Source organism: Mastigoproctus giganteus, chromosome 2 (genome assembly GCF_048544385.1).
Source record: "Mastigoproctus giganteus isolate SK-2022 chromosome 2, ASM4854438v1, whole genome shotgun sequence".
NCBI classification, from domain to species: domain Eukaryota; kingdom Metazoa; phylum Arthropoda; class Arachnida; order Uropygi; family Thelyphonidae; genus Mastigoproctus; species Mastigoproctus giganteus.
In genome coordinates, this window is record NC_143576.1 from 79578803 (window position 1) to 79606692 (window position 27890).

At 37.4% G+C, this 27890-nt stretch overlaps 1 protein-coding gene across 1 annotated transcript in view; it reads left to right on the top strand.

Annotated features, from left to right (window-relative positions):
* The window catches only part of LOC150089358 (fructose-1,6-bisphosphatase 1-like), a 178077-nt gene extending 170470 nt beyond the window's left edge, over positions 1 to 7607 (top strand). The window contains exon 7 of the mRNA XM_090368539.1: positions 7308 to 7607. Coding sequence (XP_090224665.1) covers positions 7308 to 7496 — 189 coding nt within the window. The 3' untranslated portion in view covers positions 7497 to 7607. The remainder of the gene's footprint in view (positions 1 to 7307) is intronic.
* The last annotated feature ends 20283 nt before the right edge of the window (positions 7608 to 27890 follow it).

Below are 27890 nucleotides of genomic sequence, written 5' to 3' on the forward strand. Positions count from 1 at the left end.
CTGGGTTTTCTCTTTTACCCTTGGTGTTCCTTTTCTTTCAAACAGCTTTTGTTCAATTTGTACAAATCGGAAATCTGTCCTACCATGGAATATCATTCCCACATCTGGGGCATTGGCCCAAAACCTCTCTCAGGCTTCTAGATTCCATTCAGAAGAGTGCAGTGAGGTTAACTAATGACTCATTTCTAACAAAAGTCTTTTCACTCCTTGTCTCATAGACAAATTTACATCTATAATTTCTGCTCTTTCTTCTGAAAAAGTCTGAACACATGCTGCAACCAGTCAGTATCCTTTTATCATCCAACTTGAAGCTGACAGAACCTGGCACCTCCGTAGCCAGGTGGGAAGGAGCAGCAGTGCTTATTGCACATGCTTCTTGATTAGCACACGCTTCTTGATTAGACTGGGGTTCAAGCCCGTCACCACCAAATACGGAGGATGCGGAAAGGTCAGGGAATGACCACCGCATATCCTGGAGCAATATGGCCTTAGTTGCTAATGCTCCTAAAAACCAAATAACAACAACAACAGCTGACAGGACCAACATTTTTTCATCCTCATTTATTCCTGCAACTTGTGTTTTCTTTCAGTCTACAGAAATCCAAGTCTAATGCTAACAAGTATCTTGTTAGCATTAGACTTGGACAAGTAACATCAACTTTCAACTCATGGATAGTACCAAGTACTATAGGTTCTAAAACCTCTCATGCTTGGAGTTTTCATTACAAAAAAAAAGAAAGAAAGAATGAAACCCTATAGCTCCATGTCAAAACCCCTATACTGTCACTGAGCATTTTGTATCTGATTGTTTAGGATTTTGCCTCAAAGCCATAAAAGTTTTTACTGCACTGTTGATATCAATAAGTGTGTTAGGTGATGGAATTGCTATTTGCAAACATGATCAGTGGCTTATAAGTTTTTTTTAGGTTTCAAGGTTTGTAAGTGAATTATTAGACGAGGATAACAATCCACTAAACAAACTTTTTGAATCCTGTTTCCAGACAACAATGACACAGCACCATTCATTTGCCCATATGCCACCTAACATAAAATTGAATGGTTAGAGGATTTTAGCCATTCAAAATATAGGCCCCTATCTATTCTGGGGAAGGTTGTTATTTTAGACACTTAATATTGGGATTATGTGGAGAGAAAGGGTGCAAGAATATTTGCTGATGCTATCGAGGCAGAGTTAGGTAGGTTGGAAAACTGCTAGCTTGGGGGGGATACATGGATTAATAGATTAACATTAGCCGCTGGCAGAGGTAAAAGTGATTCTTGCACTACTTCTATTGAAATGCAATTGAGCAGCAGCCTGGAAAGCAAGGCAATGGGAATTTCCAGGACTGCTGGGAGTCATAGTGTAACAAATAAATACATGGGCTGTGTTAGGGTAACTAAGAGTAGAAACACGTGTATGTATACTTGCATGTACACCAATTCTAGGAGTATAGTTAATAAATTTGATGAGCTTGAAGTGCTAGTCAAGACATCAAAGGCAGATATTGTTGGGATATCAGAGACATGGTGTCACACAGACATAAACAGTGCAGAATTGGAATTTGGGGAGAACAATGTGCAGAGAAAGGATAGATAGGACAGGAAGGGAGGAGGGGTTATGCTGTTAGTTAAGAAACACATAAAATATAAGGAAGTGCATCCAGTTGATGTGGGTGGACAATGCAATGTTGAGTCTGTTTGGTGTTGAAATAAGCACTGGGAAAGGAAAAATGAGAGTAGGTGTATGTTAAGTCCTAATGAATCTGATAAGTATAATGAGCAATTGTGCAGAGAAATAGAGTGGGCCAGTAAATTAGAGTATCTTATAATGGGAGATTTTAATTTCCCAGATATTGACTGGAATTTACAAAGGTCTTCGAGATAACAGAAGAGGAGAAAAAGCAGTATGTACTGGAACTTAAGAACAAGTTTAGTTTGAGCTTCTGCAGACCTTTCAGGACCAAGATATCGACGAGGAATACTACAACTTTCTGGAAGTAATAAAGCCCAAGAAACCTATACGTAAAAAGAAATCCAAAGAAACAAAATTAGTTGCAAAAAAATAATATCGCAGCTAATGGAGAAAGCAAATGAATATAAAACACCTTTATGCCTGGCATTTGTGGATTATGAAAAGGCATTTGACTCCATCCAGCATAAGTCAATGTTTTTTGCACTGGAAAGAGAAGGCATAGATACCCCATACATTATCATTTTGAAGAAAATATATGAGAATGCTACCTCCTTTATTAGACTACACAAAGACAGTTGCAAATTTAAAATTGAGAAAGGAGTTCAACAAGGAGACACATTATCTCCGAAGTTGTTTACTGCTGCTCTTGAGGAAGCTTTCACAATATTAGACTGGTCACAGAAAGGAGTCAATGTGAATGGAGAGTACCTAAACCATTTATGATTTGTAGATGACATTATGATCATAAGCCATGATCCCAAAGAATCAGAGGAAAAGGTTAATTTATGCTGATTTAGTAAGGATTTTGGACTAAAGATGAATATGGCTAAAAACAAAAGTAATGATAAACAAGTATGCCACAGAAAGGAATATAATAATCAAAGGAGCAGTAATTAAAAACGTGGATTCATATACTTATCTAGGACACGTCATTAGCTGTAATAATGATAAATGGCTGGAAGTCAAGAGAAGAATAAATTTTGGATGGATAGCATCCAGGAAATAAAGTCACACACTGAGGAGCAATATCCTAATTTGTCTGAAACGTAAAATAATGAACCAATGTATATTCCCCACCATGACTTATGGAAGTGAAACTTGGGCACTCACCAATGGAAGCAAAGCTGAGAACTGCACAGCGAAGAATGTAATGAATTATATTAGGAATCAGACTGTTAGATAAGAAAAGAAACACATGGATTAGGCAGGAAAACACAAATAAAGGACATTCTTATCAAAACTAAAGAACTGAAATGGCCTTGAGGAGAACACAGCTCGAAGACATGATGACAGATGGACTAAGAAAATAACAGAGTGGTACCCAAGAGGAGCTAAAAGAAAACCTGGAAGACAACAACAAAGATGGACAGATGAAATTCATGAGTTCGTGGGTAGTAAATGGTGGCCATTGCCCAAAACAGAAGAAACTGGAAAGTTGCTGGAGAGGCCTTCATCCTACAGTGGATTGAAAATGGCTGATGATGATGAATAGCAAATCAATGATGAATAAAGTTATTATTATGTATTTATGCAAAAATAAGAATAAAGTTGAGTTGTTTTAAACATAAAACTTCTGAATTTTCTTTTCAGAAAACCCAGCGTTCATACATACATAAACACACATAGAAACATATGCATATATATTTATTTATTTATAGGGGTCCGCAAACCATTTTTTTATTTCTGAAGGGGTCCATAGATCTCAGTAATTTGCGAACCACTGGTCTATACTACTGCACACCATGAGGTATCTCTCATATTGTGGAATTATATTTCATAACTGAGTTGTGAATATTGCAAAATCAGGGTACCTGCCCACCCATCGATGAGAAGCCACTAAGCTTCGAAACGGTGCCGCCAGGGTGGTGGTATTCATAGAGAATAAGTAACAGTAGTCGTATCCACAGGTGAAGTGTTACTTATTCGATGTCGTACAATACCATGGCAACTCGTGAAGGTATTCCCAATACGAAATTTAATATAATTGAAACAATGCCAATTTAACTACTCTGGCAAACAGCTACGAATTAAACTGATGCTATTGCACTGACCTATATGTTAGTTATTCTACCATGTAGCATGAGGCTCTTGTCCTAAAATACTCTATAGTCTATAATTGAATGTGTAAGCAATCAAAATGTTATGACCACATCATCACAACAACATTTAGGTATGAATCAACACAGAGTGAGGGCGGCGACAAGTCACGGATGAATGAGTGTAGACATTTTACATTATTAGGTATGAATCATAAAGTAATGGGTGGAGACATATCAGTGATGAGTGACTCCAAACAATTGACAAAAGCTGTTACTGATACTAACTTATCGTTACAACCTAAATCAGTAGGAATGGATCATGATACAGTAAAGAACAGTGATGAATCATGGATAAAAATAATCATTTGGTGAAACTCATGAAGATAATCTCTTGTATAAATATAGCTATCAATGAGTATGACTTTGGGAAAGAGCTGATTCTGTGCTAGGTGGGAGGCTTTTCAATAATATGCTTATGAGCCAAAATATTATGAACACCTACCTAATAATGTGTTGAGCCACCTTTTGGCATGATAATTGTTTCCACCCAGCATGGAATTGACTCCATGAGATCATGGAAAGTATCCTGGACCAGTTGTATAGAATGGCCTGGAGTTCAGCAATACAGCGAGTCACTGGCATGGACTGGTGAATGCTACAATCTGCCACATCCTACAAAAGTTCAGTGGGATTGATGTTAGAGAATTTGGTGGCCATGGGAAGTACGTGAAATGCTTGGACAAGATCCTCAAACTATTCCCCACAATTTGGGCCTTTAGACATGTTGTCTTGTTGAAAGAGTCCAGTGCCATCTGAATACATGGTCACCATGTAGGGCAAAACTTGGTCCAAAAGAATCCAAAGGTAGGATCTGGCAGTGAGGGCATATTCAGAAGGGATCCAGTGATGTCCATGAAAACATCTACAAACTATGATACCACCGCCGCCAGTTTTCATTTAACCATGCAGTCTGGTTGCAGCTGTTCACCTGCTTGCCATCAAATATGCATATGTCCATTAGCATGTTGGAACTGGAACATCAGATTGGGCAACTCTTTTCCAGTCATCTAATGTCTAGGACAACTGGAATGGGTACACAAACAAGTTTGTCTACTCTGTAGGCCTATCTGCCAGAGCATTCTGCCTGATGGGTGTGCTTAGAAATGTTTCTCTGTGTGTCCTAGTTATAGCCTGCCGTTAATTGAGGGATCATGAGCCATACGTTGTCCCAGACGGCACGTGCCAACTTCCGTTCAATTTGATTGTCAGCCAGTGGTGGTCTTCCCACCTTGGCATGTTGGGTGATTACATGTTCCTCTTTGGACCATTCTTGTCACACCACCTTCACTATAGCGGCCACTGAATAGCTGATAATGCCTGTGGTTGCTGAGATGCTGGCCCTCACCTTCCAAGCACTGCAAATCATTCTCTATTCAACTCCATCAGATCCTTCCCTTTCCTCATTTGCACAGGCTTCATACAGAATCCAAATCCATGTCGTAAATAATAATATGAAGTCGTACTCTAGATAGTTTAGTAACCAAAAATCCTTTAGCTACAATTGACATTCCATCAATTCATTTTCCTTCTTACTACCGACCTCCACTATCAACTGCATTATTTCTAGTTTCTCTAATATTTTTCACCTTAAGACTACACAAGTTGAAGTTAGTTTTGCTAATAAGTACCTTGTTCATCTGCTACAAAGATAGCTAAATTCATTACCTGCTTTAACAACAATTGTTGAGGTTGATCATTTGCCTTAAAATCATTCCAGGTGTCTGCACATATCACTAAGAAGCCACCTAGTTGTGATGTCTGGATAGTTGAATCACTTCCAAATTTCTTACAAGCTTCACACTTGAATGACAATTAACCCTGATTATGGCAATGTTTGCCTCACTCAATGTAGTTAATCATTCTTTAGGATATCTTGCTAGTGTAAAGAAGAATGTTTTTTAAGTTTTTTCTCATGCTGTATCCGTAATTCCTGAAATTTCCCTTCCAGCTTCTTATTACCCTTAGCTGAGAATAAGATTTCCAGATTTTATATAATTCATTAGAAATTTCCAACATTAACGTGCATCGACTATAAATTGCCTTTTATGAATAATAATTCAGATTTGGCATTATTTTCTTCAAAGAGACCCACATAGCATTATTTATCTAATTCAGAACCTCATTACAAAAGGAAAACTTAAGACTATTGAGCCCATTTGATCTCTCTGTCCTGACCCTTACAACCTAAATCTTGGTAAATCTCACGCCACTCCTTACACAATCTTTTTTCTCTAACAACTATCTATATTTGTGTTGGATATAATACCTCAGTTGCAAATATAAGTCCCCAAATTCTTCTTACTTACTCACTTCTAGGCAACAGTATCTGTTGGCTTAAACCATATATCACTACTTCTGTATTTCAGGTCTTTTTCAATCCCCACTCTTGGACTTAGTTCATTTCTCCCTTTTTTGGTGTTAGTTCTGCTACAACTGTCCCTTTGCTCTTATTAATCCCCTGCAGCATCATTTTTATAGAGGTTCAGATACACCTTGTAGTTACACTCTTGATCCAAAACATTATGACCACCCATGTCTCCACAAGTGGACATATCCCACAGTACCTAGGAGTGACGTCACCACCCAGTGCATCATATATTGCCTGTCTGTTTATTAGTTTATGATTCCCGCCCATGGGGGGATCATAAACTAATAAACAGACAGGCAATGCACATGTACAATGTATATGTGCATCTGGTTTTGCTTTTAGTAACCCAATGCAACCTATGCATTTGTCTTATTCCATGATGACCCCAACCGCAGGCCTTGAACCTCTGACACCTCATTTTTTGGGCAGCTGTATATATTTATAGAAGCAGAACAAGAATCATTTACCCCTGCTTGTGGGTTTTGTTAATTTATTAGTTTATAATTCCTCCCCACCAGACTTGTACTTCCCAAGGAAAACTGCTAGCCTGGGGGAGGGTGCCCAAAGTTTCCCAAACATCAGTTTGAATTTTAGTAATACCTTCAATATGGTATTTACTTTCAATCTTCATTACAAATTAGTTTAATTTTAAAATTACAGCAGATAAAAAAAATAGAGCATCACATTCATTCAAAAGGCACTATTTCATAAGTTATATGCTAATTATTTTTGACAATCCAATGAAAGACAGTGGAGTTAATTCATTTTGTATGGTCTTTAATCAATGAATAAAGCTCATTTATCAGAACCTGTTGTTTTTGTAAATGGAACTTTACTGACTTTTTTTGCATTTTATGGTAAATAGCATGTGTTTGATTATGGAAACTTGCTTAAAACTTTGAATTTTTTTCATGTGGCCTCACTGATTATTCTATTGTCTGTAGGACAAGAGCATAATTCTTATCCAATATAATTGATTAAAATAATGCAGCAGTTAATACAAAGGAAAAACTGTATTAACTGCTACTTTGTATTAACAGCAGTTAATGCAAAGGAAATTATTCCTTTGTATTAACTGCTGCTAAAATTTTGAAATGTCATGTAGAGCAAAAATACTGAATAAATTTTTGTTTGTTTTCTTCAATAGCTTCGACTGATGTATGAATGTAATCCAATGGCCTTCATAGTAGAAATGGCTGGAGGAATTGCATCAACTGGTAGGGTCCCAATTTTGGATATTGAACCAAAAAATATTCATGATAGGTGTCCAATTTTCTTGGGATCAGCTGAAGATGTGAAAGAAATAATGAAGCTGTATGATAAAATGGATGAATGAAAATGCTTCTTTATTATTCTTTTTAGCTCTTCTCTAAGCTAAACCTATAAGCTACAAAATATCATTTGGATTGAATAAAAACTCTTGGTGTCTGAACATCTATACATAATTCTCAACCAGAAGAAATAAATTTATTTTCAAAAATAAAAATTTCTTAAACTCTTTCATATATTTCTCATACACAGAGTTGATAAAACCTTTTCTCTTTGAATGTCCCAACAGTATAAACCATAATGACACCATAGACAATTTTACTTCAAATCATGATAAAAATACATTTAATAATTTAAAATACGGCACCCTTGTGGATTGAGTGCACCAGCTTTTAGAGGTGTACCTAGTGATGTGCACCTTTGTAGGAGCACATATCAATGAATATTAATACTAACAGCTGAATTTATTCACATTTATGAATTGCACTAACTAAAAGACAGTACTAGTGGTTAAAATATAAATAACAGTTAAAATTTTTTTAAATGTAAATACTAGAAAGAAAAGGAGGATGAATCATACTGCTCTGCAAGATATGAATGGTTTAACTTCTAATGATTTTGCTCAGTTTACTGAAAAACTGAATAGATATTTTGCATCTAAATTTACTAGAGGAATATTTTAGGGATGGGGATGCCAGACGTGTATCAAATTCTCACAGAGAGCTAAATGTACGTATGATGGGTGGGATCTATCCAATTATATTAAGGGAGACAATTAAAGATTGTTGTTTTTTTTTTTTTTTGTTTTTTGTTTTTTAGGAGCATTAGCAACTAAGGCCATATTGCTCCGGGAATATGTGGTGGCCATTTTCTGACCTTTCCGCATCCTCCGTATTTGGTGGTGACGGGCTCAAACCTGGGTCTAATCAAGAAGCATGTGCTACGCACTGCTGCACCTTCCCACCTGGCTACGGAGGCACCACAATTAAAGACTAAATGCACAAGGCATAATTCCATATGGGTTTAAGTTAATATATAATATAATAATAATATAATATCAGTGTAGATACACCATAGTTAACTCATAAAATTAAACAACATATGTAGTGTAAAGGCATTGTTTTAATTATATCTCATATTGTGGCTACGTTCACGAGATACCAGGTATTGCATACTTTGAATAAGCAATGCTTTTTTATAGAGAAGACTACTATTACTTATTCTCAGTGGGCACCACCAAAGTCTTTCCTCATATGGATGCCGATCCCGCCAGTCTTTGGACCCCTTTCAGGAAGCACAATGTCTTTCTTTAGGTGCAGTCTCCATACTTGAACACAGTATTCCAAGTGTGATCTAACAATAGCTTTATATAATGGGATTATGACTTCCTTTTCTCTACTAGCAATTGTTTGATAAATCATCGATACGATATCATGAGCCTTACTTGCAACCCATCTACAATGTTCGGAGAACTTCATGTCTGACCGTTTCATAACACCCAAGTCCATTTCCTCTCTACTGGCTTTAATTCAACTCCACCAAGGGTATAAGTTATTTTGGGGTTACTGTTTCCGAAGTGTAATACCTTACACTTTGCTGGATTAAAGCATAGCTGCCATTTTTCTGACCATCCCTGAAATCTATCTAGGTCACTCTGAAGCTCTGCTTGGCGGCGATCATTAACTACTCTACCAATCTTTACATCATCTGCAAATTTACACATCACCCCCTCTATCCCTTCATCAGTGTCATTTATGAAAATCAACAACAACAGTGGTTCTAATACTGATCCTTGGGGAACCCCACTTCTTACATCAACCCAATATGAGGAATAACAATTTATCACAACCCTCTGCCTCCTGCCCCAAAGCCATTCAGCTATCCATCTAAGGATTTTCCCTGCGATTCCAACCTATTTCAGCTTAAAGTAACCGCTTATGGGACTGAGTCAAATGTTTTGCTGAAATCCAAATAAACAATGTTGAAATTATTCCTTAAGTCCAGCTCTTCGGTGACCCTGTCCAAATAGGTAACCAGATTAGTTAAATCTGGTTAAATTTGTGCTGTAACTCTACTTCACAATAAAGATTTATTTATTTAAACATGATTTTCCCTTTACAAAACCATGCACAGTATCCTTCAGAATTTCATTTCTATCTAGATGATCCTGAATTCCATCCTTGATCATCGTCTCCGTGATTTTCCCTACTACTGAAGTTAGACTAACCAGTCGGTAATTTCCCACTTCACTCTTAGATCCACCCTTATATATTGGAGATACATTGGCACTTTTCCAATCCAATGGAACCACTCTCGTGTCCAGTCTAATTATGCTCTCGTAATTTGGTTCAATGCACTCGCTGCTGTCCTTAAGATTATAAAGATATATGCCATCAATCCCAGGAGCCTTACTGGCCTACAGGCTCATAAGTGTTTTCATTAAATAAACATGTCATTAAATTACATATTTTTCAACTTCACTCCCATAATTTCTCATTGACACAAACGGTTTTTCTTTGGTGAATATCGATGCAAAGTAACTGTTGACTTTATCTTCAACTTCAGCTGGGATATCTAATACTATCCCATGCCCATTGCATAAGGGTCTGGTCTGGTTTGTCATTCTCTTCTTTGCATATATATATATATATATATATATATATATATGAAGAATTCCTTATCCGCAGCCTTTGCTTTGCCAGCAATTTCTCATAATCTGCTTTTGCCAGCCTAACCTTTTCTGTGGCACTATTACAGATCAATTTGTAGCTGTTATAAGCTTCAGTACTTTTTATTGCTAGCTGACTTTTTCTGATCAAGTAATCTGGCAACTTCCTTATTCAATTCAACTTGGAATCTTCCTCATGGAGTATTTTTTTTAATGGTATATAAGCATTCAAGACTTCTGTGATTAATGTTTTAAAGGTATAACATAATTCAATTGTATTCGCTCTCTGTGAAATATCTACCCAGTTAATAGAGGCCATGTAGCATCTTAAGCCATCGTAATTTCCTTTCCTGAAATTATAACCCATTCCTTTGCCTTTAACTACTGCTACCTCTCTTCATGATCCACCATAGAATTCCATGCTCACTTTCTGCTAGTGGTTCCTGTACTGTCAGCCCTATTATGTCACCATAGAATTCCATGCTCACTTTCTGCTAGTGGTTCCTGTACTGTCAGCCCTATTATGTCTATGGGTGATGATGCAGTCTAGAATATTCTTTTCCCTTGTACTTTCCATGACATGTTGATGCAAATAACAATCATCTAGTTAATTTAAAAATTTTGTCCCCCATGTGGACTTTCCTTCCCATTTGCTCCAATCAATTAGAGGCAAATTAAAATCACCCATAATAAGACATTGATGCTTACTTGCCCATTCCATTTGCACGTAGAGGCTCTCATAATCATCTTCACAATCACCCTAGCCTGTAGATTATTCCCACTCTCATTATGCCTTTGCTTCCAACTGTCTCACACCATACAGATTCTGTACTAGCATGTGAAAAATCTGAATCTGGGAAAGCTTTCATCATGCTCAGACTGCTTTTGGCAAGAAGCATGACCCCACAACCCCTTCTATCTTCCCTATCCTTCCTAAATACATTATACTTACCATACTGAAACTCATTATCCTCTATATCTCCAGGAGGTGGCTGTTGTTATTGTTGTTATTTGGTTTTTAGGAGCATTAGCAACTAAGGCCATATTGCTCTGAGGATATGTGGTGGTCATTCCCTGACCTTTCCACATCCTCTGTATTTGGTGGCTCATGGGCTCGAACCCCAGTCTAATCAAGAAGCATGTGCTATGCACTGCTGCTCCTGCCCACCTGGCTACAGAGGCACCCAGGTGGTGGCACCAGGTTTCATAAGCCCTATCATTTCAGCGTTACTTGTCCTAACAGCAGTTCGAATTCACTCATTTTATTGATGAGACTTCTGACATTACCATATAAACAATTAAGACTGTTCTTGTATAGTTAACTATCCTGACACACCCTTTAAAGTTATTTAAGCTCACTTCCCTGGCATTAACTACCCACTCATTTGAAACTTTTCTGCCCTCAGGACATCTTGCTGATATGTTTATGTTGCAGACAAACAAGATCTCTTGAGGTATGTGCAAGCGTTACTCTGACCAGTATTATCAGATAAACGTGTATCTATATCCCTTGTCAACCCAAACCAGCAGTTTCCCTGAACCTTTAAGTTACATTACACCTCTTACATTATTCAATAATACTGGCAAAAACTCTTGCACCACCTTTGTTTAAATGTATCCCATCTCTACAAAACAGATTCAGGCCAAGCTGATAAAAATTTCCTCCTAAAAGTCATCTTGAGTTAATCCAGAAGGCTTTTCACAGTATATGATCCCTTCTATCGTGTCTGGGCAGAATTGCAGACACATAGACATTGTGACCTAACTCTTGGCATTTCTACAGCATGGCACTATAGTTGTCTAACAAATCATCAGATCATGTATGCTTAATGTCATTAGTCCCCACATGAATAATAATGTTCTCTTTACCTCCCCCCCCTTAAAGTCTGACAGTCTGTTGGCGACATCATTAATAGTTGCTCCTGGCAGACATACCCTGGTTCTAGTCCACCTATCCTTGTTACAAAAAATATTTCCCGCTTCCCTGACAATGGAATCTCCTAGTAGAACTAAGTCTTTTTGAACCAGAGTAGTTTGCACTTGATTATTCTGCTCTAGGGCCCAAATCTGGACTGTATCACTTGGTAGATTGCTAGAGTCTTGAGTCGCTGACGAGCTCCCAGTTACATTATTCTCGAGGGCAAGCACCTGTTTTTTCAGTGACTCAAATTGTTCTAGCAATGCACCAAATTTTAACTTAAGATTGGTACACTCCTTACAACAGTGACAAAGAAAAGAATTTTCAAGGGAGCTAGGATTATCCACTAGTATGTCGACCTTGAAATATATGCCATAGGTCCTGCAAAAGATGAAATCATGAATCGCATGGAAACTGGCATCGGCTATTTTCATATGAGTCATGATGCCCTCTAACAAAGTGTTCAACACAGATCTGGTAACAACCATTGTGAAATTTAAAAAAATCAAACTACAGTAAACCTACGGTTTAACAGACCCTGATATTGAGGATTTAACGGATCGGACAAATAATAAAACAGTAATGTACATATTAACCTCGACCATTTTTTTTTTTTTTTTTTTTTTTAGTTATACAAAACTCCAGTGTTATTATTAATTAAATATTAATAATAACTACCTATTTCCATTATTGTTTTGATAATTACCACTTATTTTTATAATCAAATTCAGGATATTGTTTTTTTATTCTTTCTGAAAATGTGTTCAAATAGCTGTTTTCCCAGATTACAATAAGAGCAGGCGGTGACTTGCGAGCTGAATGTGACTCGGGACACTAAACTGCAGGTCTACCCACTCGCTTTGTTTCAGTCAGTCTGCCTCAAGCTATCATGTGGTCAGGTTGTATACGGAGTGTTTCTGTGATTTCTGAATCGACTTTATTTATTAAATAATTTTGCAATCCTTACAATTTAAAATGGCATTAAGTGATAGAGGAGTTAAAACAGAGGGTCCCAAACTTTCTAAGTTTTCGGCACCCTTAGTGTCCCAGTAATTTTTTCACGGCACCCCTAGGCCAAAAGAAATACCTAACACAGTAGTTTTCGACCTTTTAATATATACCTATATAATAATTTTATTCTTTATATAGAGGTACTAAATAAAGATCAATTATAGATCACCACAAAATTAAAAAGAAAAGATACAGTACAATGCCATACACCTTTTTATAATGAAATAAATATACAAATTTAAAAAAAAAATAATAATAACTTTAAGTAACTTAAAACCAAATTACGTGGCACCCCACGAATGTTGTTGCAGCACCCTAGTGTGCTGTGGCCCCCCGGTTGAAAACCAGAGTGCTGCAGTGCTGAGTTAAAAGAAAGCATGTGAACTTAAATGTGGCACAGAAATTAGAACAAGGCATCCAGTAGCAAGTGTTTATGAAATTTTACGGTGTAAAAAAACAAACTGTTTCTGATACCAGTAAATCAAAGGCCAAATTGCAACATTTTATATTTACAACAGAATATTACATATTCTTTATTGTAATTTAATATTGTACAGTACTGTACATTGTATTAAAGCTTTTTTTTACAAGAACAATAAAAAATGCCCCCCCCCCCAGGTACATTCGATTTAACAGACTTTTGACATTAATGGACACTCCTTCTCCCCTATTAGTCTGTTAAATCGAGGGTTTACCGTAATAAAGGAACAAAAAAAAAAAAACATCAAAAGAAACTTTACAATATACTTAATAACCTCTGAAATCCTACTCTACTTCACCAATCCTGTTCTAATCATCTCTTATCTGTACTTCTTTGCTATTGCTATGAAGATCTCTACAAGACACTTCTGATCGCCACAAATGCCAGCAGTCGAAGTAAGGTTGTTAAAGGATGGGTTATTGGACCAGTGTTTCTGATTTTCATAAACAACAACAAAGGGATAGAGACGGTGTGATGTAAAATTTGCAGACGATGTAAAGATTAGTAGAGTTGTTAATGATTAGTACCAAGCAGCACTTCTCCAGAATGACTTGAACAGGTTTCAGGAGTGATCAGAAAAGTGGCAGCTAAGTTTTAATGTAGTAGAATGGAAGGTATTACACTTGAGGAATGGTACCTCCAAAGTAAATTATACACTTGGTGGGATTTAGTTAAAAACAGTTGAGAAAGAGAGGGATCTGGGAGTTATGATACAAGCACATACATCAACTAGAAGCCAGGAAAGCCCATGGTATCAGTAATGTCAATGATTTTTTGAACAATATTCTGTAGAGATAAGGGAGCCATAAGACCACATTTGGAATACTGTATCCAAGTATGGAGACCTCATTTGAAAAAAGATATTGAGCTTCTTGAAAGGGGTCAAAGATGGACAACTCACATAGCGAGATTGGCAAAATGGCAACCGCATGAGGAAAAACTCTGATTATGTGGGGTACAGAGCTTGGCAACCAGGCACCTAAGAGGAAACTTGTGGTTTATAAGGCTCTGAGATGAGTTATTAAAATGAAATGAAGGCAGAATTTTCACTGTTATGAAGAATTCCAGAACCAAAGGCCATAAATTCAAATAACAGAGAGGTTTAGACTCGATTGTAGTAAGTTTTCTTTTAGCCAGCAAGTTATCGTTTACTGGAGTAGGTGGCCTCTGCAGGTAGCTGAGGCATTCGGTTTTAAGAAATTCGAAAGTCTAATGGTTAATTTACCTTCATGAGGATAGAAGTTCATAATTTGTTGTTTTTTTTTTTTTTTTTTTTTGTTTTTTTTGGCCGGTATATCCAAAGCCTGTGGCTTGCACTATATGTCCAATACTAATAATACTGTGATGTGGTAACAGAGGAAATGAAAGCAAAAAATAAATAAAATAAAATAATAATAATTTTGGCATCATACATGTTTTCTGAGCAGTGCAGATGGGCTGCTAGGACAGCTCATTAGGTTTTGTCAATGATATACCATAATTTTGCAGCAGGGATTATCTTGTTATTTACAAGTGATGGTTATGTCATGTCTTGGGTGCTTCCATACAAGTCCGGAAGCCTCATTTTAAGATGGATGTAGAACAGCAATGAGAATAGTGAAACAAAAGGGTACTCTTATGAAAGACTTCAGTTTTGCAAACAAACTGCAACATCTACTTGCAAGGAGATCTAGCTTCAAATGGACTCCATAATGACTTAAGTTAAATGCTAATGGCATCTTTACTCTTCCTCAGACAACAAATGAAAGGGATAAAAATTTAAACTGAGGAAGGAAGGTTGCATGATAGATGTAAATTTGCAGTCTGCCAGCAGGTAGCTGGTTGTTGGATCAAACTTCCATCTGTTATTATGGAAGTGGGTAGTTTGAATAAATCTAGGGAAGAACTAGACAAATTATTAGAGGCAATTGTCAGGTGATGTGGGAAGTGTTGTTTTTCTTTTTTTTGGTGGTATAAGCTTTGTTCTTTGCCCCATTTACTAACTTTTTGGTGAGGTTATTTGTTTGAAAGTAGTGCAAGAGCAAGTTTGTTCAACTTCAAGAATTAAGATCATTGCAGTAGCAGTTTGCATTGATTTTTAAGGCAAATACAATCATTGATACAAGTTCCAGATTGCTTCCTTATTTTTTGGATTTTAAAGAATTCCAGATGAAAAATGCTAGATTTTACAGTGAACTATAAGAAATGAATTAAAATGACATACCTCTAAACATTTGTAAAAAATTGAAGCACATCTTGAAAATTAAAGATATCCTGCCTTTTAGCTTTTGACAGATGATCCAGAATGCCAAGGTGAACTTTTTTTTTTTTTTTTAAAATAGGAGCAATATTTTTCATAGGCCAGCAACATTTGCATATATTTGTGCAAGCCACCTAAGCATAGGCTTAGGTGGCTTGCACAAATGAGTGTCATAAATAGATAAGCTTTTACCAACTCTTGTATTTTTGACACAGAAAAACTTCAGATTTTGACATTAATTTAATTATAGTGAAACCTCTCCAAGATGACCACCTTCAGTTTGGCATATATTTGGTCTTTTATAGAGGTGGTCCGCCTTGCAGAAATATATTAAGTCAGATATATCAAAATATGATGGAAATTTTAATAGGACAACAGAAATAAGTCTTATTTTAAAAATATTTTATTTGAAACTATAATTTTTTTTCATTAATTATAAAAAGTCTTAAAACTAAAAAAAATTATTTAATTATTTACTTTAATATAAAGTATATATTTTTATTTTTTGTAATATTCGAGTAACATTGTTTGGATGATTTTATTTGTTGAATCATTCCATTTTCTAAAATAGGTTCGAAATCATTTAATAATTGTAACATTTTATTATTACCTAAATCGTTAGATAAATTTTTAGGTCTTAAAATAGTATTTAAACTTTCTTCTATTGGAATTTTAATTTCTTCAATATCCAGTTCATTTTTTGTGTTCATATTTTCACATAAATTGTCATTGTTGTCAATGCTCCTAGCAGAATCATAAAGCTCTTCCAAGTTTTCACAGTTATTTTCACATATGACTGAATCTTCTTCAAATTCTGTATTGATGTTTTCATTTACCTGCTCCCCAAGTTGAACAATTTCTTTTGTGCTTCTATAAAATCAGTTTTAACATCAACCTCCATGTTGTTATCATTAATTCCACATTTATTAAAACACTTTTGTATAGTATTTTCACTAACACTATTCCAAGCCAGTTTTATGTATTCAACAATGTCTGCTTGTGAAATTTTTTTAAACTAATTCTTCAACATTTCATGCTGTCATATCTGCTACTAATGTAGTTAAAACATGTCGGTGGTAGAACAGTTTAAAGGATTGAATGATACCTTGGTCCAGTGGTTGACAAACTTTGATGTATTAGCAGGAAGAAATAATAAATTAACATTACTTAAAATCAAATTTCTGGGATGGTATGGAGCATTATCTAATAATAGTGAGATCTTTCTATTTTCTCTTTTAATTTTTCTGCACAAATTATGAAGCCATTCAGAAAAAATAGCACTTGTCACCCATGCTTTTTTTTTTTTATTGGTGTACCAATCAACGGTCATGGATGCCATATTCATGTTTTTAAAACATCTTGGTCTCATCACAGTATTAATTATCTGTAGTTTTTTTTTTTTTTTTCCCCCAAAGAATTTACATACAGTAAACCTGTCACTCTGGTTTTTATTTTTTGAATGATGTTTTTCTTTAAACACTAACAATTTACTTTGTAAAGCACATTTAAAGACGTGAAACACGAAATCAACTGTTCCACATCATATAAACTAACATTTCTATAATTATTTGTGTCACCCTTTGAACCCCAGATGGGGTTCAAAGGGTGACACAAATAATTATAGAACTGTTAGTTTAACTTCTGTTCCGGGGAAAATAATGGTGATACAGGATCACCTAGACAAGACAGCAGCAATAGTTAAGACACAGCATGGGTTTGTTAGGGGGAAGTCTTGTTTGACCATGATTGGATACTACGATGTCGTCACAAAGGAACTGGATGCAAAAAATTATTTTGTTATCATATACTTGGATTTCAGGAAAGCTTTTGATACTGTTGCACATGGAAGACTGCTATACAAATTGGAGCAGTATGGCATTAAGGGCAAGTTACTGCAATAGATAAAGGGATGGTTGAGTGGGAGATGGCAGAGAGTGGTAATAAATGGACACTGCTCTACGTGGACTAATGTTATTAGCGGAGCCCCCCCCAGGGTTCAGTGCAGGGCCCATTGTTGTTTTGTGTATTTGTCAATGATATCGATAAAGATATATCAGGCTTAATGTCCAAGTCTGCAGATGATACAAAGGTTGAAAGGGTTGTCAATGACACTAAAGACAGTATGCTACTGCAACAGGATCTAGAAAAGTTAGGCAGATGGGCTGAGAAGTGGCAACTGAAGTTTAACACTGAGAAATGTGAAGTACTGCATATGGGTAGCAGTAACCCAAGAGAAATGTACCAACTGTGTGGTACTACACTCAGGGAGGTGGAGAATGGAAAAGACTTGGGGGCAATTGTGCAGTAGTATGAAGTTCTCTGAGCAGTGCAGATAGGCTGCATAGCAGCTCATGGAGCTTTTGTTAATGATATATAGGAATTTTGCTAGCAGAAACAAGGAAGTGATTATCCTTCTATATAAGGCAATGGTGAGGCCACACCTTAAGTACTGTATACAGGTCTGGAGGCCTCATTTTAGGAAGGATGTAGAGTTGCTATAACGAGTACAAAGAAGGGCAACAAGATTGGTGAGAGGAACAAAGTGGTGCACTTATGAAGAAAGGCTTAAGTTCTGCAAGTTGCAGCATCTGGAGACTAGGCACCTGCAAGGTGATCTCATTGAGGTGTATAAGGCCTTGAATGGTTTGAGAAGGATCAATGCTGACTGGATACTTCTGCTTTCTCAGACTAAGAACTTGAGGGGTAGATTCAAATTGAGGAAAGACAGTTGTAGAGTAGATATGTCGAAATATGCCTTTAGCCAACGGGTAGTTGATTGCTGGAACAGACTTCCATATGTAGCTGTAGAAGTTGATAGCTTAAATAAATTTATGGCTGAACTAGACAAACATTTGGAGTGACTGGATGGGTGAAACGGGAAGGGTGGTGGTTTTTTTTTTTTTTGTTTGTTTTTGGCTGATGCTGTATAAGTTTGCTTTCTTGCATCATATGTCTCATGATGCATGAAGAAACTAATGCTAATGCTAAGTTGGTTACTATCACTGGAGAGACCAAAGTGTCCCCAAAGAGAAATTGAATGCAGAATTGCATACAAATTTTTAATTATTTCAATGTTGCACAGAAATAGCATTTGGCAAAATTTGCTCATTACACCCTCTGAAACTAAGTTTGTTCAACTAGATAACCCTATCAGTTTGCTAATTTCAAAATAACATAACCTGATTAAGTAAGTCATTAACCCTTTCATGAATAAGTTTTGTTAATATGTCTGGACTCTAGAGTGAATTTCTCATGAATTTCTGATGTTTGTAAAAATAAAAACTACATAAATGCTTTCAAATATTAATTTCTTCTTGTATTTGCTTGATTACCCACCATTAGAATAAAATAAACTTGTTGCTTTTTTTTTTTTTTTGAAGCAATCAGTATTTACTACATAACTTTTGTTTCATCAACTTCCGAATCTGAATTCCAAATAATTTTCTTCAATTTTGGCTTTAAGCCAAAATTACACAGCAAAATTAGAGAGGTGTGATTTCCTTCAATTTTCAAATCTATTTTCATGCTGTCATCTATTAAGATCATGTCTACTATTACTTGGAAATACAGATAAGAGATGACAGCATATATATATATAAATAAAAAAAAAAAAACCCATAGACCTACATATATTTCCTGGGAACACACATGAAATTGTAGCTCTATGTAAGTGCTCATGAACAGGTTAGAACATCTTTGTCTTGTATTATAAACATTATACAAATGCTAGAAGCTTACAGAAGCCATTAATTTTTCGTAAATAAGGCTATTAGTAAGCTTCCTGTCTCATGGGTTCAAAAATTGCAAAAAGAACAGTAGTTCTAAATGTACACAGTGATTAGTATTAGCCAAATAGTGCAAGGAATCCACAGGCTTTTGAAAAAAAAAAAAGAGATAAGAGGCAACAAATTATGTTCTTCCCTCCTCATGAAAGTAATTATCTAATAGACGTTAGAATTCCTTCAAACTGTTGGCCTCAACTACCTGCAGAGGCAATTTGTTCCAGTAAATGGTGACTTGATGGATAAAAGAAAACATCTTACAATCTAGTCTAAACCACTCCACTGCAATTTGAATTTATGGCCTTTAGTTCTGAAATTCTTCATAACAATGAAAATTCTGGCTTCATTTCATTTTACTAACTCATCTGAGAGACTTGTAAAACCCAACCAAGATTTATTTTAGGTGCCTGGTTGCCAAGCTCTGTACTCCACATAAACAGAGTCTTTCCCTGTAGGTTGCCATTTTCCTAATCTCACTGTGTGAGTTGTCCATCTTTGGACTCTTTCAAGAAGCCCAATGTTTTTTTTCAGATGAGGTGTCCATGCTTGGATACAGTATTCCAAATGTGGTCTTACAAATGCCTTATATGGTGGGATTATGACCTTGTATCTAAACAGGATACCATTTAATCAATCATTGACAGGATGGACACTATAGACTTTCCTGGATACCTGTTTACAATACACAGAAAAAAACTTCATATGTGACTGTGTCATAACTCCGAGATCCCTCTCTTCCTCAATTATTTTTAATTCAATCCCACCAAATGTATAACTCGTGAGGTTGAATTTGCAGTTGCTATTCCCCAGGTGTAAGGCCTTGCATCCTGCTGCATTAATACTTAGCTGCCACTTTTCTGACAAAAGTTACTTTTAGGGATTTTTCCTCTTGCTCAGATTACAAACCTGAGGGGTATAAACCCAAACTGAGGAAAGAAAGAAAAAATGAAACTCAAATCGTGAGAAAATTTGCCTTTAGCCAGTGGGTAATTGATTGTTGGAACAAACTTCCATTTGTTGTGGAAGTTGATAGCTTAAATAAATTCAAGATAGGACTGGACAAACCTTTGACATAAATGGAAGGTTTTTTTTTTTTTTGGCTGATGCTATATAAGCTTGCTTTCTTGAATTTATTTAAACTATCAACTTCCACAACAACAGACGGAAGTTTGTTCCAACAATCAACCACTTCTTGGCAAAAGGCAAACTTCTGCACTTCTATTCTACAACTGTCCTTCCTCAATTTGAATGTGCCTCCTCCATGTGTGTGGTCTGAGCAAGAAGAAGAATCCCATCAGCACTGATCTTGCTCAATCCATTCAAATCAGGCGACAACTCAGCGTTGTTATGGGCCTATACGAGAGCTTGAAGGACAGGGTGGATACTCTAGAAGGATTAAAAGTGAGGGCCCATCAAGCTCTCAGCTGCCCACACCAACGCCAGAGCTTGCACATGGGCATCACGCAACACAGCAGCAGCCCCCAAGGCAGAATGCGCTGGTCCCAAAGGAACTAGTAGTTGTTGGTGACGCTACTGTCAGGGAAATGTGAAACATGCTTTGTAAAAAGGATAAGGTGGAACAGGACCAGAGTATGTCTGCCAGGGGCAAAGGTTGATGACGTTCTAGAGTGGATATCATCTTTTAAGGGCACAAAAGGTGATATAGTTGTACACACGTTGGCACTAATGATATTAAGAGTAGGAGACCGGTGGAATTACTTAACAAGTACAGGTCACTGTTGAAAAATAGCCGTGAATTAGGGTTGAATTTGAAAGTGTCTGCAATTCTGCCCAGACACGATAGGAAGGACTATATGATGAGAGCCCTGTCAACCAATTCGGCTCTGGAAAGATTGTGCAGGGCTCAAGGGGTAGAATTTTTTTTTCAGCCTGGTCTGTACTTGTTAACAGGAGAGACTGCTTCTACAGGGATGGGATACACTTAAATAGAAAGGGTGCAAGAATGTTTGCTGATGCTATCGAGCCAGTGTTAGGTGGGTCGGAAAACTGCAAGATTGGGGGGGGATACAAGGACTAAGAGATTAACAGTAGCCACTGGCAGAGGTGAAAGCGATTCTTGCACTGCTTCTATTGGAATGAGCAGCAGCTTGGAAAATAAGATGCAGGATATTTCAGTCTGCTGGGAGTCATTGGGGTACAAGTAAACACATGGGTTGTGTTAGGGTAGCTAAGAAAAAGAACAGGTGCATGTATACTTGGGTGTACACCAATGCTAGGAGTTTGGTAAATAAATTTAATGAATTTGAGGTATTGCTCAAAGCATCAAAGGTGGATATTGTTGGGATATCAGAGATGTGATGTCACACAGATATAAGTAATGCAGAACTGGAATTTGGGGAGTACAACATCTACAGAAAGGATAGACAGGATAGGAAGGGAGGAGGGGATATGCTATTAGTTAAGAAACATAAAATCCAAGGAGTGTAGCCAGTCGACATCGCTGGAGAGTGCAGTGTTGAGTCAGTTTGGTGTGACATAAGCATTGGGAGATCAAAATTGAGAGTAGGAGTGTGCTATAGGCCTAATGACTGTGATGAGTATAATAAGAAACTGTACAGGGAAATAGAGTGGGCCAGTAAATCAGAGAGTCTTATAATGGGGGGATTTTAATTTCCCAGATATTGACTGGAATTTGTAGGTTGGTCACTCACACTAGCAAGGCTTTTGTGGATTTATTGTATGATTGTTTTCTAAATCAGCATGTTCGGGAGGCAACTAGAGGGAGTAATACTCTTGATTTGATTATTAGCAGTGATTCTTCATGCATTAAGAATCTGCAGATACAGGAACCACTAGGTGATCACAGTGTGCTGAAGTGGGATTTACCCAAGGAGGTAACTACCATCAGGTGTAAAGGGAAGGGTTATTGCTTTCGTAAAGGCGACTACGATGGTGTGAGACAGTATTTAAATTCTATACAGTGGGACCAACTGATGTTACCAACAGCAAACTCAAAATGGGAAGCATTCAAAGAACTTATCTTGGAAGCTACTAGGCTTTACATACCAACTAAGAAATATTGTTCAAGGTTTAGGCCTAAATGGATGTCAGATGAACTAATGAGACATGGCAGAGAAGAAAAATGCATGGGATACCTATAAATTAACATGTGACACAGAAGCCTATGATACATATAAGTTGATCTGTAACCAAGTTACAAAGGAGGTTAGGCAGGCGAAGGCAGATTACGAGAAATCTTTGGCAAGGGATGCAAAGAAAAACAGCAAAGAGTTCTTTACTTATGTAAACTCTAAAAGGAGGGTGATGAATCAGATTGGTCCACTTGATATCGATGGTTCAACTGTTCATGATCCTGCTCAGGTAGCTAACAAACTAAATCAATATTTTGCATCTACATGCACACATGAGGAGTTATTCAGGAAGGGGAATGCCATAGATAAAGTTAACACAGGCAGTGAGCTAGATGATATTGCAATAATTGAGAGTAAAGTGGAAGAGAAACTGTTGAAGATAAATACAAGAAAGGCACCTGGGGTGGATGGGATCTATCCAGTTATATTAAAGGAGGCAGCAAAGGAAGTAAGCAATCCGTTAGCCATAATTATGAGAGCTTCCTTGGACTCAGGGGAGGTACCCACAGACTGGAGATGTGCAAATGTAACCCCAATTCACAAAGGAGGATCAGAGGCTGACACAAGTAATTATAGACCTGTGAGTTTCACTTCTGTTACAGGAAAATTAATGGAAGCACTGCAGGATCATCTTGACAAGAATTCAGTTATAGCTCAGACACAGCATGGTTTTGTTAAGGGAAGGTCTTGCCTGACCAATTTGATTGGATACTATGATATAGTCACAAAAGAATTGGATGCAGGGAATAACTTTGATATATATTTGAATCTTAGAAAGGCTTTTGATACTGTTGCACACGGAAGACTGCTGCACAAATTGGAGCAGTGTGGCATTGGTGGCAAATTGTTGCTATGAATAAAGGGATGGTTGAGTGGCAGAAGACAGAGTGGTAATTAATGGACACTGCTCAACGTGGACTAATGTTATTAGTGGAGTCCCTCAGGGTTCAGTGTTGGGTCCATTGTTGTTTTCTGTATTTATAAATAATATTGATGATGGTATATCAAGCTTAATGTCCAAGTTTGCAGACGATACAAAGGTTGGCAGGGTTGTTAAGGACGCTACAGATGCTATGCTGCTGCAACAGGATCTGGAAAGGTTGTGCAGATGGCCTGAGAGGTGGCAAATGAAGTTTAACATTGACAAACGTAAAGTACTACATATGGAAAACAGCAACCCCAGAGCAACGTATCAACTCTGTGGTACTACACTGACAGTGGTAGAGAATGAAAAGGACCTGGGGGTAATTGTGCAGGCAGATATGAAGTTCTCTGAGCAGTGCAGATGGGCTGCAAGAGTAGCTCATGGTGTCTTATCAATGATATACAGGAATTTTTCTAGCATGGATAGGGAGGTGATTATTCCCTTGTATAAGGCAATGGTCAGGCCGCACCTTGAGTACTGTATACAGGTCTGGCAGGCCTCATTTCAAGAAGGATGTAGAGCTGCTGGAACGAGTACAGAGAAGGGCAACAAGGTTAGTGAATGGAAAGAAGGGTTACTCTTATGAAGAAAGGCTTAAGTCTTGCAAATTATGTCTGGAGACTAGGCACTGGCGAGGTAATCTGATAGGTGTACAAAGCCTTGAATGGGTTGAGCATGCTCAATGCTGATGGGATACTGCCTCTTGCTCAGAATAATCACCTGAGAGGGCATAAATTCAAACTGAGGAAAGACAGATATAGGATAGATGTGTGGAAATTTGCCTTTAGCCAGCGGGTAGTTGGATGGTGGAACAGACTTCCATCCCTTGTTGTGGAAGTTGATAGCCTAAATAAATTTAAGGCTCAGCTGGACAGGTATTTCGAACGAATGAAGGGGTGAAGTGGAAGGGTTTTTTTTTTTAGCTGATGCTGCATAAGCTTGCTTTCTTGCATCATATGCCTCTACTAATGCTAATGCTAAAATCCTTAAACACTTCCATCAGATCACTTCACAGGTGTCTAGCCTCCAATGCTGCAATTTTTGTTGCAGTAGGTTAGTGCAACAGGATCTAGAAAAGCTGCAGTAGCATACTGTCTGTCATTAACTACCTTGCCAACTTTTGTATTATCTACAAACTTGGACATTAAGCCTGACATACCTTCATCAGTAACATTGATAAATAAAGAAAACAATGAACCCTGGGGGAATAACATTAGTCCCTGAAGAGCAATGTCCACTGATTACCACTCCGTCTTCTCCCACTCAATCATCCCTTTATTCATAACAGAAACTTTCCGTTAATACCAGGAAAGCTTTTGACAGTGAGGCATATGGAAGACTAAACCCCGGGGGCTCACATCTGGTGAGTATGGGCTTGGCACACCCAGGTTCCTGGGCTGGATATCATCATTCTTCTCTTTCTTGGTGATTCCCTTCTACTTTTGACTCTCTCTCTCTCTCTCTCTCTCTCTCTTTCTCTCTCCCCCTCGCGCTCTCTCAGAGTTACTCGGGAACCTTTTTTTTTTTTCCCCTGGTGCAGCATAAGCCTTAGGCTTCCTTGCATCATATGGATAATAATAATACTGTACAAAATGATATTAAGGGTAAGTTGCTACAATGGATAAAAGGGTGGTTGAGTGGGAGAAGGCTGGAGACTAGGCACCTGTGAGGTGATCTAACTGAGGTCTACAAGGCCTTGAATGGGTTGAGCATGCTGAATTTTGATGAGATTCTTCCACTTGCTCAGATTACGAACCTAAGGGGGCATAAATTCAAACAGTTGTAGACTGTGCGGAAATTTGTCTTTAGCCAGAGGGTGGTTAATTGCTGGAACAAACTTCCAACTGTCGTTGTAGAAGTTGATAGCTTAAATAAATTGAAGGAGGCAATGGACAAACTTTTAGAGGAAATGGTTGTATAATTTTTATTTTTTTAGCTGATGCTACATAAGCTAATACACTTGCTTTCTTGCATCACATGCCTCTATTACTATTACTACACTGCTCCAATTTATACAGCAGTCTTTTATGTGCAACAGTATCAAAAGCCTTCCTGAAATCCAAGTGTAATGTCAAAATTCTGAAATCCAAGCGTGATGCGATGTAAAAATTATTTTTTGCATGCGGTTCTTTTGTGACCATATTGTATAATCAAATTATTATTATTAGCCATATGTAGCAAGGAAACCAAGAAATTTTGGTCAGACAAAATTACCCCTTAACAAACCCATGCTGTTTCTGAACTATAACTGCACTCTTGTCTAGACAATTCTGCATTACTTTTTTTAACCAATGGCTCCATTATTTTTCCTGGAACAGAAGTTAAACTAACAGGTTTGTAATTACTTGTGTTAACCTTTGATTCCCCCTTTGTGAATTGGTAATACATAAGCACATTTCCATTCTGTGGGGGACTTCCCCTGAATCCAAGGATGCTCTTATAATTATGGCTAAAGGTTTTTTTTACTTCCTTCACTACCCCCTTTAATATTATTGGATAGATCCCACCCACCCCAGGTGCCTTTCTTTTCTTATGTTTAACATCAACGATTTCTTTCCCACTTTCCTCTCAGTTATTACAAAATAATTTAGTTTCCTATTAGAGCTTGATAAACTTCTGGCATCCTCATCTCTAAAGAATTTCTGATGTGTGAATGTAGATGTAAAATACTCATTCAGTTTGTCAGCAACCTGAGCAGGATCATCAATACAGTTGATGATCCTGCTCAGGTTGAGCCATCAATATCAAGTGGACCAATTGAATTCCTTCCATCATCCATCCCCTTGCTTCGAGAGTTTTTTTTTAAGTGAACCCCAAACACGAGAGGTATTAGAACCTATAGTACTTAGTACTGTGCTTGGGTTCGAGAGTGAGAAGACGAAAGAAGATATTTGTTGACATTGGACTTTAACTTCTGTAGATTGTAATTTTCAGGAAATACATATGAAGGAAGGTTTGTCCAGAAAACGGCAGTTGAATGAATAAATGAGGAAGATGAAAAGTTGGTTCTGTGGGTTTGAAGTTGGACAGTAAATGGATGTTGGCTGGTGGCAGCATGTGTGCGGACGGTTTTGAAAGAGAGAGTGAGAATTACAGAAGCCAATTCAGAAGAACAGTGCCCATGGAAGTATCTGTAGAAGAGGCATGCAGCAGAAACAGTACGTCTATGACAAAGCGAGTGGAGAGACTCTGTTAGAGATGAATCATTAATTAACCTAACTGCCCTCTTCTGAATGGAATCAAGAAGCCTGAGAGAGGTTTTGGGGCACCACCCCAGATATGGGAACAATATTCCATGGCAGGGCGGATTTGCGATTTATACAGAGTGAGCAGCTGTTTGGAAGAAAAGTAACGCCGAGAGCGAAAGAGAAAACCAAATTTTTTAGATGCAGAGGAAGGAATATTTATAATGTGCTTGTGCCTAGAGAGATTAGAAGTCAGGGTAATCCCCAAAAGAGATATATAATTTTGCCTAGAAATCGGAGTGTCCTAAAGATAAGCATACGAGCAGAAGAATCCTTTTTGCGAGATATAAGACAAGACTGAGTTTTAGAAGAGTTGAAATCAACTAAGTTGTCTTTGCCCCACTGGAGAATTACCTGAAGATTGGCATTTAAGGAATCGGTAGCAGATTTTCGAGAAGTTGAAGCTGATTGAGCAGGACAAGGTTTCTCAAAATGGAAAGTGGAATGCAATGTGCTATCATCGGCAAAACTATGGATAGGATTTCCAGTCAATGGAAGAAGGTCATTAATATACAAGAGGAAAAGAGTGGGGGAAAGAACTGAACCTTGGGGGACACCGGCATTAGTGGAGAAGTTAGAAGACAGAGAGCCATCTACCATCACCCTCAGTGAGCGATCAGAGAGAAAACTGGATAACCAATTACTAAAAACAGTTGGCAAACCATAAGATGGAAGCTTGTTTAGAAGACCTTTATGCCAAACACGATCAAAAACACCTTTGAGATGTCAAGAGCAACTTGTGTTTCACCGAACCTTTCCACTAAATTAGTCCATAAATGGGTAACATAAGCCAGAATATCACCAGTGGATCGACACTGACGGAATCTATACTAGCAATCGTTGATCAGACAGAAGGTTTCTAGGTAGTTTAAGAGTTGGCGGTTAATTGATTTCTTCATTACTTTAGAAAGAGTAGAAGTAATTGCAATAGGATGATAATTGGATGGGAGGGATTTGTTACCCTTTTTAGGAACTGGCTGGATATGAGCAAATTTCCAAGGAGAAGGAAAAACACCTTTGGAATAAGAAAGTGAAAAAAGGCGGCAAAGAATAGGAGTAAGTTCAGGAGCACAGGTTTT